This window comes from Otolemur garnettii, unplaced genomic scaffold, assembly GCF_000181295.1.
Source record: "Otolemur garnettii isolate 467f Iridium unplaced genomic scaffold, OtoGar3 scaffold00083, whole genome shotgun sequence".
Classification (NCBI taxonomy): Eukaryota; Metazoa; Chordata; class Mammalia; order Primates; family Galagidae; genus Otolemur; species Otolemur garnettii.
Window position 1 is genome coordinate 6,143,911 of NW_003852478.1, and position 17,702 is coordinate 6,161,612.

A 17,702-nucleotide genomic window follows, 5' to 3' on the forward strand; every position below is an offset into this window, starting at 1 on the left:
TAATTGTAAAACAGTGGTTCTTCCCCCCACCTCCCCAACCCACCCCATCCCACCCCCCCTGTGTGGAAGGGGGAAATGTGGGCTATTTTGCTGCCATAGAAACCAACCAAGGTATGTGGGAGAGGAGGGGAGGCCCATCCTTCCCTCCTAGAACTTAAAGATCTTACTTTTCTCAAAGTGAAAGTATTGTAGTCAAGAGGTGATCTTTCCAATGCCAAGAGGGGTGTGTGTGTGTTTTCTTTGAGTTCAGTCTGTCTTCCCTCCTACTTTGCCCTGTGGATCTAGTGTTTCTGGCTGTCTTTCAGCCCAGCCTCCACTAATAGGACAGTAGATAATTAAAAACAGAAATATCATCAAGCAGCCACTGTGTACCAGCACGGCTCTCTGTTGTGGGAACGCACACCGTCTGACACATGTCACATAGAGTCACTGCATGAAAACCCTCTCTTATGCTCAGTTACATCCCTCTGTCTGAAATTCCATCCTCAGAGATGTCTTAGAAAATAAGCAGCCAAAGATGAATCTGGCTGTTTCTCGGCCGCAGTTCTCTTTAATTTTTAAAATCAAATGTTATCATGTCTGTAGTCCCAGCCCTCTGGAAGGCCAAAGTGAGCAGTTCACCTGAGCTCACGAATTTGAGACTAGGCTGAGCTAGAGTAAGACCCTGTCTCTAAAAATAGCCGGGCGTTGTAGTGGGCACCTGTTGTCCCAGCCATTTGGGAGGCTGAGGCAAGAGAATCGCTTGAGCCCAAGAGTTGGAGGCTGCTGTGAGCTATGACGCCACAGCACTCTACCTAGGGTGACAAAATAAAACTCTGCCCCCCCCAATTAAATAATTAAATTAAATCGAATGTTGATTATTACAAGTTGTTCTCAACACAGGTGCAGCAGACACACCACCCGAGTCTGCTGTTCTTATACAATCCCATGTGCTGGCTACACCTCTCCCCCTCCTCGCCCCCTTAACAGTCCTGTTCAAACTGTGGTGGAAGTCTGAGGAGCATGGAGCAGGGGTTTGGAATGTGGGTGTGCATTCTGTCTTTCTGAAAGGACATTATAGGGGACACGAGGTCAGCTCTGAAGAAATGTGCTCTGCAGGGCAGAGACTTCCCACTACAGGAAGTATTCTAGCTTAGGTTGGACAGTCTGTTAGCAGGAACATGGTAAGAGGAATTCTGAAACTCAGAGGAGGAATTGGACGAGAGGCCCTATGATATCTTTTTATTTTTCTGATAGACTTTAGGCAGCCATGGTAGCTCATGCCTGTCTTCTTAGCACTTTGGGAGGCTGATACAGGAAGATCTCTTGAGGCCAGATGTTCGAGACCAGCCTGAGTAAGAGTGAGACTCATTTCTACAAAAATTAGAAAAATTGGCTCAGCGCCTGTGGCTCAAGTGACTAAGGCGCCAGCCACATGCACCTAAGGTGGTGGGTTTGAATCCAACCTGGGCCCGCCAAACAACAATGAAGGCTGCAACCAAAAAATAGCCAGGTGTTGTGGCGGGCACCTGTGGTCCCAGCTACTTGGGAGGCTGAGGCAGGAGACTCGCTTGAGCCCAGGAGCTGGAGGTTGCTGTGACCTGTGATGCCACGGCACTCTACCCAGAGGGATAGCTTGAGGCTCTGTCTCAAAAAAAAAAAAAAAAAAATGAAAAATTAGCCAGGCTTGGTGGCACCTGCCTGCAGCCCTAGCTTCTCACGAGGCTGAGGGGAGTGGATCATGACAGAAGGTTGAGACCAGCCTCAGCAACATAGAGAGAACCCATCTCCACAAAAAATAGAAAAATTAGCCAGGTATGATGGGGCCTGCCTGTAATCCCCAGTACTCAGGAGGCTAAGGCAGGAGCATCACTTGAGCCCAGGAGTTTGAGGTTGCTGTGAGCTATAATATTGTGCCACTGCACTCTACCCTGGACAACAGAGTGACATACTGTTTCACAGGAAAATAGACTTTATTCTTTAGAGCAATTTGAGGTTCACAGCAAAACTGAGGAAAAGGTACAGAGATTCTGATATGTCTCCAGCTTCTAACCCCCACAGCCTCTCCCACTGTGAACATCCCTGCACCAGAGTGGCATATTTCTTACAGCTGATGAACCTGCATTGGCACATCAGAAGCACCCAAAGCCTGTGGTTTCTATTAGAGTTCACTCTTGGTGTCCCCAGGCTTGGACAAACGTATAAGGACATGTATCCAGCGTGCAGTATCACACAGAGTATTTTCACTGCCCTAAAAATCCTCTGTGCTTTGTCAGCTCATCCCTTTCTCCCCTCTAACCCCCGTCAACCACTGATCCTTTTACTGTCTTTATAGTTTTGCCTTTTCCAGAATGTCACATGGTTGGCATCATACAGTCATAGCCTTTTCAAATTGCCTTCCTTCACTTAGTTCTATGCATTTAAGTTTTCTCCATCTCTTTTCACTATTATTCCATATCCCATTTCTTTTTAGCATAAAATAATATTCCATTGCCTGGCTGTATGAATATCCTTGTCAGTCATATGTTCGTGTCTCTAAATTGCAGGTTGGCACTGGTGAGGCATCCACAAGGTGAAATTAAAAGGATGGGACAGCTGCTGCCTCTGATTTCTGTTGAAGAGGAAATGCTGAGGTTTGGAGTTCTGAAGGAGGGACGTTGCTGCTGTTAGGGGTCAATCCCCATGTGGCGTGTGCAGAGACCATGACTCCCATGCACACAGGATGCGTGAAGGCTTGTGCAGTGCAAGTGGCAGGGAGCCAACGCAAACCAGCTGAATCAAAAAGGGGGACCGTGTGTCCCCATAACCAAGGGTAACTGTGCATTTTCAGGCACACCTGGGTTATGTGTAGGGCAAGAAAAGATACTATCAGGGTCCTGGCGCTCTTTGGTTCACAGTATTGCTTTCTTCTGTGTTGGCCTCATTCTCAGGCAGAGTCTGCCTCGAGGTGGCCAAGATGGAACATGGAGCTTCAGGCCCCCTTTCTACCATAAAACTTTCAGGGAGGGATTTCACTGGCTCAATTATGAATCAATTCCTGTAGCAAACTGGCCCCTACCTCTGGAATTAGGGATTAGGCTCGCCCTACCACGACCTGACCAACATAAAAGTGGGGTAATGGAGATTTCCAAAGGAAAATTGGGGTGCTCTTAGAAAAAGATTTCACTTCTGAGCAAGTGAAGTTAATATATGTTCTCTGTGCCCTGGGAGAACAGTTCAAAAGAGGGGAGGTGGGTGTTAATACATATTACATAAAGACAATGACAACAGTGGTCTTGAACACCATAATGAAGCAATCCATTCAAAGAGAACCTCATTATACCCTTTCATAATTGAAACTTAAATGTCTGGTGGGACATGAGCTCTCCTTTGCTAGGCCTTTGTGCTCCTCGGACCGCTGGAGAAGTGTGGAGGAAAGGGAGGGTTCACACTTAGCTTTCTCTCTATCCATTTCTGGTTTGTCTTCACGTGTTCCTGAAAATAGAAATCTAAACATGTCATTTCCTGGCCTCCCTTGCAGCTAGGGTAACGAATACACATTAATTAACAAGATGTGTTCAGAGAATATTTGCAAGGAGGAAGGGTTCTTTGTCCTGCTTAGTAGCTTTCTGCTGCTAGGCACGATTGTAGGGATATTTAACTTTCCTGTAGCAACTTTTCAATAGCCAGTCTCTAACTTTGAGGGTTTTGAGAGGCAGCAGCAGAGGAAGCCACTGGATTTCCCTGATTATGGCAGAGGCAGTAGCTCCTGGTGTGGGCAGCTCTACCATGCTGCTCTGGGAGGCATTTCTGCAGCCCTCCCCCAGGCTTGCTGCCCTTCCAACAACATTGAAAGGAGGTAATATCTAAATTAAATTGTTTTCTGCCTAAAATACATAAAGAGGTGTCTGTTTACTGGATCCAAAGAGGCAAAGATGATACAAGTCTCAAAAAAAAAAAGAGTTTGGTTCTTGCCCAAGGCTTGGATGTTTGGAGGGGCTGATTTGTAAGCAACTCCTGGTGATGTGGGCAGAGAAGCAGGTATCTGGCTTCCGTGGGGCATGTTCCAATGGAAGGAGAGTTGAGGAGAAGTTCCAACTTCTGGGACTTATTTCATCAGTATGCATGCTCCTCCTCAGAAATCACGAGCGTTCTTCTCTCTGTCCACACATCAGGAATTCATTTTCTCAATTGACGCCTTGGCTTTATTCGTTCATTCTTAAATTCCCAACCCATAAATGCTTACTGCACACATACTGTCTCCTAACAAATGCTATTCCCTTGCACACTAACCCACCTCTGTGCACCCTCCCTGCCACGTCACTTCCAGCTTCATACTCCCACACACATGCACAGACATTCACGCACGCTTGTACGCAGCACACACAATTCTCAACACTCATCCACTCTAACTTTTATACATCCTTCCGTGACCGCCACAATCCAAGTGTTTAGTCTTACCAGGTGCTCCTGCAATTCTTGAACTTCAAGGCATTTTCTCACACTGTATTGAAATTGCTCACTCACTCTCTGTCTTTCATGCTAAATGGAACTCCAGTGAGGACAGAGAGCTCCCTTGTTTGCCACAGTAGACCTAAGACCCTGCACAGTGCCTGGTATAGCTGTAGCCCAGATACTCAGCAAATATTTATTGAACTTATATTCTGGTACCCTAAGGGCTTCCAGAGGCTGGATTCTCTGGGCTAAGGTTCTGAACATCAAGGGGAGTGATGGAAACTCCAGAAGCTGAGGCAGTATTGAAACTTGGCAAAATATTTTTCTTTCCTCCACCAAACAAACCCCTCATATTTCAATCCCCATCCTCATCTCTTTTAGCTAGATGAGAGAGAGAAATGTAAACCACTTTATGCTTTGGCTCTGTCCCCTATAGGATATGTAACCTTGCAGGAGTTTTTGAACCTGAATGTTCTTTTTGCACTTACAAAATGGGAAGTGTGGTGAATTAAAGATGGCTACACATTCTTTGACATTTTCCCCATCTATTATTATTATTATTATTTATTATTTGAGACAGAACTTACTCTGTTGCCCTGGGTAGTGTGCCAAGGCATCATAGCTCACAACAACCTTAAACTCTTGGGCTCAAGCAATCTTCTTGCTTCAGCCTCCAGAGTAGCTGGGATTACAGGCTCCTGCCACAATGCCTGTCTAGTTTTTCTATTTTTTTAGAGATGGGGTCTTGCTCTTGCTCAGGCTGATCTCTAACTCCTAAGCTCAGGAAATCCACCTACCACGGCTTCCCAGAGTGCTAGGATTATAAGCATGAGCCACTGTGCCTGGCCTGACATTTTTTCCATGTAAAGGTGGTATCAGTGTTCCTGCTCTTCACCCTTTAATCTGAATAAGCTCGGTGACTTCCTGACCAAGAGCATATAGCAGAAGTCATGCTGAGCCAGTTTCCATGCCCAGGCCTTAAGACACAGGTGGCTTCTCTTGCAGCCTTAGAATGTTCACTCAAAGGGAAGTCTGCCATGGAGGTACCCATGCTAGTCCCATCTGCTCTGGCCATTCCAGCTGACGTGCAGACATGTCAGTGAAGAGGCCAGATCTTGAATGTCCAGCCCAGTTGAGCTTTCAGATGACTCCAGCCCCAGCTGCCACCAGACTGCAACAACAGGAAAGACCCTAAGTAAGGACACCCAGCTAGGCCTAGACAGCATGGGGGACTATGAGCAGAAGGAGGAACTGCATCCAGAAGTACAGCTAATACCTACCTCAGGTTGCGAAGGTCATGTGATTTTTAAATGCAAAATCCCTGTATACAGCCTGGAATTAAACAAACACTCATTCTATATCATCACTCCTGCCCAGCCCCTTCCTTTTTTCAATTCTACGAATTTCTAAGACTGTTACTTTCAGCATCATCATCTGAGGTAGGGTAGAGACGGGCTTTATGCTAGACTCTTGGATTTTGAATAGTTCCCTTTTCATTTCTCTTGTTTCTTTCTTGTCTGTGTTCTTTAAAGCATAGCCAGACCTAAAATAAGAATACCAAATCCAGCCTTTCTGTTGCAGACAGAAAAATCATAGGTTTGCTGTGGGCTTATGGCAATGGAAATCGGGCTCTAAGAGCTAAAATGATCTGATCCACAGCAATATTCCCTTGACAACTTTGTGAGTGTGTGTGTGTAAGAAGCAGTTGAAACAAATTCTTAACGTAATTATTTCTACCATGGAAGCATGATAGCATTGCAGGCTTTGGGGGGGAGAGGGAGGAGGTGAGGGTTTACAAAGCACATGGTTACCTATAATTACAGTCTTCCTAAGTTTGACTTTACAGACGCAACATTCAAGTCTGACTTCAACCATAAAGACATGCATATTGAAAATGCTCTTTTCTTTTTTTTTCTCAAATGGTTGAACTTACTTCATTCTCGTGATCTCCCTAGAAGTGAACCTATTATTTTACTTGCTAATTATGTCGCTCATCCTAAAAGACTTGTTTTAAAGCAGTGTGCAGGAATTCAAGGGGAAATAGAAAAGTAATCTCAAACCCCTAAGCCTTAATACACAAGAAGGCTCATTTTAGTCTGAACCAGGACTGGATCATAAATTCTGTCCCACATCTGTCCAAAGAAGTCCAGGGAGGAAGGAGAAGTCACATGGAATGGGTTTGTTTTGCATTTTTAACCTTAAATATGGGTGTGGACACACAGCCCTTTGTTGCCATATTCCATCATAAAAGCCTCTGGGACTTTTGGGGGCCCACAGGGTTGATGAGGAGGGGGAAAGGTTGGGGTATGAGGTGGTGAGCTTGAGTCTGGTGACATATTCTACTTTCATTTTCAGCTACAAAATGTTGCCCGGAGGAGGAATTTGGCCGCCATTGAAGATGCTCTCCCTGCTGCGAAAGGAAGGGGCCAGAATGTGGCATTTATGAGCGCAGAGCCCCTGGCTTCTTTGGCATCAAGCTGCTTAAATGATGACTCTTGATGGCCAGAGACCAAGTGCAGACCGTGCAGACCCTTTCAGAGGTCGCAGCTGGCAAACTGTTTTCTTTCCATTTCACAGCTCTTGGAGGAGGTGTGACTGTGTGAGGCTCCAGAAAGCTTGTTCTATAATTACCTCTTGATTCGCCTCTGAGTGTGCTGTACATGTGCCCGACCATGTGTGGGTTCACGTGAGCTTGCTCTGTAGACAAGAGCCAGAGGACGTGGGTCTCTAGCAAAATGAGTGATATTCTTTTACCTCAAAGTCAAATGTCACATTTTAAAGGGGGCGGTGTTGGTGGATGATTTTGTTGATGATTGCAATTGTAGCCAAATCTATGATAACGGGATGCACCTGAATGCACCCAAATCAGTGCAACTCACCCCAAATGAAGGAAACAGGCGCTAAGTTGGGCAGGAGACCCCGGCCCTGCCCCCAAGCAGGTTCCCCGAGGGTGGGGGTGGAGGATGGGGTCTGGGGGTGGAGTATGGGGGCGGCGGGGTAGTCTCCTGCGGAAAGCCGGCGGTGGGTACTGGACCAGGCCGGGGTATGTGTCCGGGAGAGGCTCTAGGAGCCGGAGGACGCATGTCCCTCACTGCCCATCGGCCGAGCCCTTCCCCTGGGACCTAAGACACCTCCACCCCCAGCATGAGCCCGGCAACCGTGCAGCGAGACCCAGCCGGCTGTCCTGCCCCACACCCTGCCTCAGTCGGCCTGGCGCGGGCTCCGGGCGCCGGAGGCGGGGACGCTGCGAGCGCCGAGCGGCGCCGGGGGCGGGGCCTCGCGCAGGGAGCCTCGGGATTGGCTGCGGGCGGTGGGGGGGCGGCCCGGCCCGGGAGAAAATAGCTCGCGCGCCGCGCGGGTGCAGTGTGAGTTCCGAGCCCGACCCCTGTCGAGCCGCGCCCCGGCGGAGCTTACCTTTTGTTATTGTTGTTTTTTGCCGAGGAGCTCCCCAGCCAGGTCCTCCCGCACGCTGCGGCTCAGCTCGAGCCTCCTCCAACCCCGCACGCTCGCTCCCGTGCGGTGCAGCCCCGGCCGGAGCGGCGATGCGCCTCATTCAGAACATGTGCACCATCGCCGAGTACCCCGCCCCGGGCAGCGCCGCCGCCGCCGCCGCGGAGTGCTGCCTGGGGGCTGCCGGCCGCCGCCTCGTCAAGATCGCCGTGGTGGGGGCCAGCGGCGTGGGCAAGACGGGTGAGTCCTGGGCACCCGGGTCGGACGTGGATACCCCCACGGGGAGTGACAAATACGCTAGGCGTGGGGAGAAGTAGTGCGAGTTGCAGCCGGACCGTGCACCCTCTGCTAGAAATCTGCCGCCCTCTGGGAGGGACCTTAGCCATCCCGGCCTCCACTCCCCTGCCAGAACAGATGAGGGATGCTGAAATCGAGAATGGCCAGGTGACCATATGGGCAGCGCCGGCACAACGGGCATTAGAACTTTGGGGGTTTGAGCGTCTGGCACATAAAGGGGAGATGGTAAACGTAACCCCTCCTGGAGATCTGTAAGGTAGGAAGACGTTTGTCCACTAGAAGGCTTAAGTGTGGGTCAGCTGGGCTCAGAGGAGGGGGTGAGCCAAATGACCCTTCCAGCTGGACAGGGCCATAATTCACAATGCCTCCAATCCTCTCCTTCTGTCTGGAAGAAGGGTCAAGGAGCTACAGGGTAGGAATTTCACTTGGTGGCGTCTAAGCCTTTCTTTGGGAGAGTTGTTTCCAGGCTGGGGGTGGGGTGGAAACCAGTCTAACCTTCAGGGTTAACCCTCTTTCTTTTTTCTGACCCGCAGCGCTGGTGGTCCGGTTCCTCACCAAACGATTCATCGGTGATTATGAAAGAAACGCAGGTGAGGAAATGCATTTGCCATGTGGTAGGAGTACTCTTATTCTCGTTTTATTTATTTATTTATTTATTTCCAAGGACTCCTAGGCAAGTTCCCCCAGAGTGACAGTCTGAGCATCAGGGTCTGGCCTCCTCCTTCTTTGCATGCCCCTCCAAGCTCCCCCTCCCCAAACCCAGAAGTGCCATCTGGCCTCATTCCATTCCAAGGCCATTCATCATTTTATCAAGTGCCTGAAAGTTTTCCCCTTGGTATGTTTTAACTATAGGGACCCCAGTTGGAAGCACCCTTTGTACTCAAGAGCCTCTCCCTTCAAAACACTCCTGCAGAAGTCATAAAAAAAAAAAAAAGACCAGCTCCTCCCCCAGCCCTCTCCCTCTCTGCTGGCTGCCTTTCAGAGGTGACCTTTTAAAGGAGAGGCCAAATGAGAGCAGTTGTAAACCTAACTTTCTCTTTTCTTAACAAAGGAAAATAACTAGATAGCAAAATTTTAGGAGGAGAATTCCTGAATAAGTGAGAGGAAAAATGTTTCAATCTCTTATAAATTAAGACTGGCCACTAGGGAGGCTGAGAGCTTTCTACCCATGTGCTGTTAGCAAATTGCATAAATCTGTAGACCATATGAAATCCCTACAGGGGATTATTTGGAATGAGCTGTGTAAGCCATCCCAAGATAAGACTGCTAGTCTTCTGCTTTGATGTAGAGTAGGTGATCAGTATGTCACATTTTTATTACAACTGATAATAATTGGCTGTGTATTTACTGACAATATTTGTCTACCAAGCCATTATACAGGGTGGCCATACCCAAACTTTATGGCCACTCTGTCCGTATGTAATGGCCGAAATCTAAAGTTATGGCGAAAGAGTGATGAACTACTAAAATAAAACAGAAACCTCCTACATGCTGAGTTAAGACAATTTGCATCAAGGGAATATTCTAAAAATGGAAACGCTGTTTAAGAATAGACAAATAAGTTTCCAAAACTTGCAAACTTTGCCCTAGTTTTAATAAATCTACTAACAAGGGGTTAAAATTGCAGTTGGTTTAAAAACAATTCTGAAGTAAGCTCATGAGATAGAAATAAACTATAGTTTCTTTTTGTGCCTTGGTGTAGACTACATTTTCCTCTGTAACTTAAAAAAAAATCCACAGTGTTTGAATTGGACAATAAGGAAAAACCTAATTTTCTTCTTTGCTTTCATAGGTAATCTCTATACCAGACAAGTTCAGATAGAAGGTGAAACCCTGGCTATTCAGGTTCAAGACACTCCAGGTATTCAGGTGAGATGCTCTGAGATACTGGGGAAAGGGGGAGCCTGCATGGATGTGGAATTGTTCACTTGCTCCCAGAGTCGCTCATGCTGAAGGAGTGGAGAGAAGTTTGGGGAGTCAAGTCTAGACTTTTACATGTTTGACACCTCAATTGTATCTGGCTGTTGGTCAGTCTTAGCGTAGCTCAATTTGGGAGACTCGGCTAAGGGAAAGAAATCTTCCCTTCTACATGGCAGGACAGACCAAACCCAATACACTTAGAACTGGCAGTTTTCTTGCTATAGTTAAAAAGGTCAGTTTTTACATATGTGTCTTTGGCATTAAAAACCAAACATCTAGGCATGGTCTCCAAATACTTGGAATCGCTTTTGTACTGTGGAAAGTTACCCTATAGACAAAAGAGCCATGCTAGTGGTTTTTTTTTCTTCCTGAACTGGGCAGTTATCCAGGTTTAAATGCTTCCAGCTCCTATCTTTACTTCCCCAGACTTACTGTCTAGCCAGTTAATTTCCCATTTTGTGCAACTACAAAGTCTCTCTGCATGGAGTTCTCTGCAGGTCAATTTTCCACTTGAATGTGGCAAGCTGCACTGTTATTTATTCCAACTCTCTGCAGCTGGATCAACATATTGTCAAGAAAGCCAGGGTGTGTGGGGATATAACTTGTTTATGGCCTGCAACCCAGTCTGACTGTAAAGGGCTCTTTTGAATTTGAATCCACCCAAGCCAGAGCTCTTTGTGGTAGTGGCCACTGCTGAGTTTGCTGTTACTTGTCTGTTTCAGGTCCATGAGAATGGCTTGAGCTGCAGTGAGCAGCTGAATAGGTGTATCCGCTGGGCAGATGCTGTGGTGATTGTCTTCTCCATCACTGACCACAAGAGCTATGAACTCATTGGCCAGCTTCACCAGCACGTGCAGCAGCTACACCCAGGCACACGCCTGCCCGTGGTGGTCGTGGCCAACAAAGCTGACCTGTTGCATATCAAACAGGTTGACCCTCAGCTTGGACTGCAGCTAGCCGGCATGCTGGGCTGCTTATTCTATGAAGTGTCCGTCAGTGAAAATTATAATGATGTCTACAATGCCTTCCACGTCCTGTGCAAAGAAGTAAGCCACAAGCATCAGCCTAGCAGCACGCCTGAGAAACGGAGGAGCTCCCTCATTCCCAGGCCCAAGTCCCCCAACATGCAGGACCTGAAGAGAAGGTTCAAGCAGGCACTCTCTGCCAAAGTGAGGACTGTCACCTCCGTCTGAAACGGGCACTTGAGGGGGTTTGGTCTTTCTAAGAAGAGGGCCTGAGATTCTTCTAGTGCAGGAACATTGAATGCTGGCAGTAAGTCATGGTTCCAGAAAGGGCTGGAGCAGAAAGGTGAAGAGGGCCTCTGGAACTGCCCCAGAAGAGGAAGTGTTGGTCTAAGCAGGGGACAGAACTGACAGGCTTGAACGAGCCCACCAAGCTACTCTCTGAATATGTGAAAAGGACTCTTCTTTTCATTTGGAGTGGGGAAGGGGTGTAATTGCTTTGGTTTTTGCTTTTAACTACCTGGTAAATGCTGGTCAGTTGTCCTTCCACCATCCTGATGCTGTTTATGGTGGGGGTGAAGGAAGAGATGAAGCATTCACAGATTTTCTTTTCTCTCTTTTTTCTTTTTCTCCCCTCCCCTCCCCCAGCCCCTCCAAGAGGGAGAGTTGCTTTTCTTAGTATGATTTGGATTGCTGGAACACCATTCTTAACAGAATACCTTTCTAACCCGTGAAGGAGACACAGATTTCTCTCTGTAAGAACAAGAAGGAAAATGCCCCTCCCCCCACAAAAGGTCAAGTTTATGGGCCACAGTATTCTGTATACAGACACTGAGTAGATCACAGGAAGGCAGGAAGGCCATGTTTCCTCCCCACAGGATGGGTATGCTTAGTTGGTATGTTGGGTGGTTTGAACTCAAATCTTCAACCCCAAGCTTTGACTAATTGTGAGACTGTATAGTTTGTTTGTTTGTTTGCTGTTAACCTATTGCATCAGGTACAGAAACCAGTGTGTCAGTTGATTTTGGTGTGATTTGTGTAAATGGCTCACGGCTATGACGTTGGGTTGTGTCCTAGGCCTGGCTGAGTTGTGCCTATGGGTGGCTGAAGTACAAAAACACTATCTTACAGTGAGTGAGCAGATAGATGCAGGGGTTGCCTGCCAAATCCCTTACACAGATGCACTTTATAAAGCCACCCATGCTTTGGCGTAAACTGTAATTAATTTATTTTATGTACAATAAACCTCATTTTAAAACTGCAGATGTCTGATTTGTCTTTATTGCATCAGGTACAGAAAAAAATGTGTCAGTTGGTTTTGGTGTGAGTGATCTGCCCATCAATGTATTACCTAGTATCTTATATTTATTGGGCAAGTTGAGGCAGGCATTGTGCCTTCCAAGGGTTATATCTCAAAGTCTCACTAATCCAGTGAGATGATTCTACTGTTATCCCCATTTTACAGATGAGGAAAGAGGCTCTGGGAACAAGTTAAATCCCTCACTGGCTTATATTGCAAAGTAGCACAACCCCCACTCATTTTCCTCCTGGTCTTCCAGGTAAACCTAAGACAAAGGTCTGGCTACACACGTCTCTCAGCAAAACCCTGAGGGTATCAAAGCTTACTGCTTCTTCACACATGCTTTGTTTGGCAAATCTCTTCTTTGGATATGCTGCTTTCAAAAGATGCACTTTACTCTCACTGTAGAAGCTCGTAGCCATTGATCTGGGGCTGTTTGGAGCTTGCCCCATGTAACTTCCCTCATATTCGTAGAGGCCAAAGCTGCCAGACCTCTCATTTATTCCCCATAGGGCTGAAAGACCTTTCCGCAAGCCGGGTGAGCCACCATCTTTCTGGAAGATAGTCACCCCCCTGCATTTGTGAGTCTTGCTTTCACTTACCTGATCTCATTTCTTTCACTTACCTGATCTCATTTAAGCCTGTGAGGAAGGCAGGGAAGGTACTGACGCCCTTTTACAGATGAGGGAGACAGTCTTGGAGTCCTGAGTGATGTCTCACAGGAAGGCCCTGAATGAATGTCTTCTGACCACATTCAACATTCTTATCCCTTTATTAACATTGCCTAAGGAAGATACTGAGGTCTTTGCAGGGCAGTGTGGCTGCAGGAAGTGGCCAAGGTGAATGGTGCTGGGTTCCAATCATTTTTCCTATAGGGAAAGTATCCCCCCCTGCTCGGCAGGCCTTCCAGTGATGCCCCAAACCTTCCTTGCCTATAGGGTCATTTCTGTACGTTCGGCCTGACCTCAGCTCTGAGAAGAGTGTGCATGCCAGAAGCAGGCCCTAAAATCATCTTAGTTCAAGGGCAGTGACAAGTATCTCCACCTGGATTCTACTCTCTTTTATTTCTATGCAGCCTATGTGGTTGTGTTAACGGTGTCCAACCAGTGAGAAGTTAATCTTTATCTACTTACCAATGGTCTTTCCTCTGTCTTCTGGGACTAAAGGAGACAGGTGTTTTCCTGCTGTAGCTTTATGCTGCAAAGATGCTAGCAACACCACACTCCTGTCATTACCTCCACTCTGCCTCCTCCCTTCCTTCCCATCTGCTCCCAGGCTGCAGACCTCTTGTGGGCTTGGCCTGCTTCTTGGCCCAGCTGCGCCTGGTGCCTGCTCACCTCCTGGCCTCTCTCCTTCACCTCTGCCCTGGACTCAGTCTCTCCTACCTCATCCCAGAAAATCAGGCTGGAAGGAGGCCCAGAGCTCTAGTCCCCTCAGGAAGATAAAGTGGCTTGTTCAAGGCCACTCTGGGAGAGAGGGGGAGGAGGGGTGGGGAGAGAGAGAGAAAGAGAGAGAGAGAGAGCTGGAGACAGAGACATACACACACACAGAGACAGTCTCAGCTGGAAATCACCCAGGTTTCAGTTCTGTCGACCAGCTCAGGCTGACTTAACTGTTTACAGTTCTGGAATTCACTATGTTTTCTCATAGGTTTTGTTACTTTTGCTCATCTCTTTTATTATTAGCATCTCTTTTTAAAATCCTGTCTTGTTTTGTGTTGCTTTTTTAGAACTTCCGGCCTATATGCAACCAACCTTCTGGCCCTGAGACTCCGCCCTCCCCCACCTAGGCAGAGGTTGGCTTCTCTGGCGGAGGGGCAGGGCCGTGCATGTCTGGGGTACAGGAGAGCAAGAAGGGGGAGACACTGGGATTTACTGAACATTTACAGCGCCAGATTACACATCATCTCCGCCAGTCTTCTAAAGAATCCTGGGGCGGGGGCAGGGAGGGGATAATACCATTTCCATTTTAAAGATGAAGAAACTGAGGTTCAAAGAGATTAAATTACCTGCTTAGGGCCACACAGGTAGTAACAGTTGTTTCTATTTATTGAAAATCTGTGTGTTGTTCCTGTAGGAAGTGTTTGAAATAACCGACCTTGGGCACAATGCCTGCACTATCCGTCTTCAGCGGCTTCTGCAGAAAAGGAAAAGGAGGCTGAGAAGCATTAGCACTTGGCCCAGCTCGTAGATGGCAAGTCCAGGACGCCATTCAGGTCCGTAGGTGCCGCCACCTAAATCCCGGGCGACAGGCACAGCTTCCCGGCTCCACTCCGCTGATCCCACCTGGAAGCCCTGCCTGCCCTGGCCGCACCCTCTGTCCTGCTATCCCCTCGTGGCCAGGCCCCCTGCCACCATGCCACATCTGCTGCTCCCATCAGCCACTCGCTCCTGGCCTCCAGCCCTGCTCCGGAGCCCAGACAGCTGGGCAGGGAGGGTGGGCAGTGCAGCCCTCCTGTCCCGGAAGCGGACCCAGTCGGGCTGGTGGTGACGTTTGGCTTTCAGTTTCCTCCCTGCCCCAATGGGAAACTCTCGCAGCTTCTGCAGCCTGCCTGGCTCTGGGCAGTGTCTAGGGCCCCCATTTAGGAGCCGCCACTGGAGGGGGGAGGGGAGGGAGGGTCTCCGCCCAGCCAGCCCCTCACCCCAGCCTTAGGAGCTAGGGGGTGTATTCTGGTGATCTGGGTTTTGGTGAACAGTGGGATTTCGACCTTCATCTTACACCCCAAGGGGAGAAAGCACATGCGGTTTTTTGGCAAATGAACAAGCTTGTGGTCAAACCCTGCACAAGGGGCAAACTCCATGATCTTGCCTCTCTGCACAGAGGGGAGGCTGGACTGCCCATGGGCCTCAGGGTAACTCAAGACAGGGCCCTCGGGGAAGTCCCAAAAGGAATTAGAGAGCTGTCTGGTTATAATAAATAACCCCCAAAAGCTGGTGTTGTCTGCATTCGCTTTAAAGTCTAAGGCGAGGCCGTTCCAGAAAGTTCTTACTGTCCTCATTACTCTCCTACATTGGAGACGAGAACAGGATTAGAGTTATTACTGACTGTGGCAAGATCCCAGTTACCACCCCTCATGCTTCCTTCTCAAATAGACTGCAGACTCTCCGTCATCTGGTTTTGTCTTTTAAAATTCCTTTTAAAACAGAGGTGGAGTCCCTTGATGTTTGAGGGGCTGGATAGCAGACATTTGTAATACTGGATCATTTGTTGTTGAGATTCTGTGTCTGGTAACCAGGGTAAAATAAATAATAGTGGCCTTGCGGGGAGCTTGATGGAATTCTTTGTTACTGGGATCCCATAGTCGTGGCAGGGGGGTTGGGGGATGGGGGCCTGAACAGAGCCATTTGCACAGACCCTGGGCCACGGGGACCCTCTTGGCGGATGCAGCCTGGAGCCCTTCCAGACTCTCTGCTGTGCCCACTGTGTTCGTGGGAAGTGGACTCCAGAAGAGAGTTTACAAAGGCAGATGTCAATTGCTACAAAGCATTTACACCTCCACCAATTATGTGAGTGTGACCTGTGAGGCCCTCGGCAGAGGTTTGCACTTGTATGCGGTTGTTTGGGGTCTGGCCAGAGTTTAAGAGGTAACTGCACATACCCTGGCCTGAGATGGGACACCAGTATGACCACTCAGCTTGGCCTTTTAGGTCACCTTTAGGTGACTGACATCCAGTGTGTGTGTGGAGAAATGCCTGTAAGAATGGATACATTTAAGTGAGGTCAATTGGCAAATCAGTGTGTTAATCTCAGATTCCCCACAACTACTTGCTGGCTCACATTAGTGGTAGAGAAAGTTCTCCTGGAGACATGTGGCCCCATGTGAACAATCACCAGACTTGATCACCAACAGTAGTGACTGTGATATGCACCAAACAAGCTCACCATGAGCCATTTTCTAAGTGCTTTACATGGGTAACTCTTAATTTTCACCAAACCCCATGTGATAAGTCCTATTTCATGGCCAAGTAAGATTAGCGGAAGTAGACCTACATATTATATTGAAGGGGTGGGATTGGGATCTGGCCACTGGGCCAAGTTCCAGATACTACTCCTGACCTCTGGGCTATATTGTCCTGGAAGTGTGTTGGACTGAAGAATTATTCCTGAAAACACCCTTTACAAACCAATAAAGGGCTGCAAGGTGAGAACAGTAGGAAGGGCCTAAAATTCTGTGACGGCATAGGCCTAGCTAAAAAATAGTGACAGTAATCAGCCACTGTCCCCTCATTTGCTTGATAATAATCAGCCACTGTTCCTCCTCTTTGTGTCTTGATAATTGCTACTCTGGAGTCACATACCTAGTGATCATAACAATACTTAACTTTCTCTGTAGATAACATCAGCTTTGGAAATGAAAGGTAGTTTCTGAGATATCTTCCAGGCCTGTGTGGATTAGCTGACCCACCTAGACCAGCAATCTACACCAAAAAACTGACTCAACTGGAATTGTGACCCCAACCCGGGACCTGATTCAATACAAGAAGATGATTTCTACACCCCTATAATTTGCCCTGAATCTGACCAATTAGCAAACCCAGATGACTAATCCTTTGCCTGCCAATCCGTCTTTAAAAACCCCATCTCCAAAACTCTCAGCGAGGTGGATTTGAGAAATTCCTCCTGTCTCCCCACTTGGTGCTCTGCTGAATTAAACCATTTCAATCCTTGGGCAGGGCAACTGAGTAGGCAACATTTCTCTGGCATTTTCTTATTTCATGGTAGACGCCAGGAATAACTCCAAATTTTCTCTTCATCAAATATTATTCTCCTGTTGATGGGTTATCATTTTATGAAGTAACTTCCTCAGTGTCTTCAACATTAAAAACCCACATTTCTTGGGAGTTAGAAGCTGGCCAGTGTACAGTAACCCTCCCATGAGGGAGGCTGAGGCGCCATGTGCTCTGTCTCTTCCAGACATAGACACTGAGGCTGGGAGAGTCCACAGCACTCTAAGTGGCAGGACTAGGATACAAGCCCACACCTCCTTCACAGCGGGTGGAGAGTGTGACTGGCATCTCCTCCAGCCGCTCCAGCAGTAACAGAGAGGTTCCAGAAGGCTGTGCCGGAGGGACTATGCTCCATTTCCTGAGCCTCCCTCTTTCCCCATATTTGTTGAAGGCTCTTTGCTGGATTTATACCAAATTTCTAGAATGTTCCTGCTTTTTAGTAAAGGAGAAACACTCTGTCCTGTGCCTCCTGTTTCTTATTCAAACCAAACTTTGGTTGCCACGAACTTCTTCCAGTTCATCTCTTCTCCAAAGCCTTCACTGCCTGACTGCCTGCTGGGCTGGTTCCTCCAACCAGCCACCAGAGGGATGGAAGGAGACACCACCAAAGGATGGAAGGAGACGCCACCACAG

General features: G+C 47.9%; 1 protein-coding gene across 1 annotated transcript; it reads left to right on the forward strand.

The window, feature by feature from the left end:
- The first annotated feature begins 7,812 nt into the window (after positions 1 to 7,812).
- On the forward strand, positions 7,813 to 11,393 carry RASL11B (RAS like family 11 member B). Its single transcript, XM_003794600.3, has 4 exons — positions 7,813 to 8,103; positions 8,694 to 8,750; positions 9,953 to 10,029; positions 10,803 to 11,393. Exons 1-4 carry the CDS (start codon positions 7,956 to 7,958, stop codon positions 11,271 to 11,273), a joined length of 753 nt encoding a protein of 250 aa, XP_003794648.1. The 5' UTR covers positions 7,813 to 7,955; the 3' UTR covers positions 11,274 to 11,393.
- Positions 11,394 to 17,702: the final 6,309 nt, after the last annotated feature.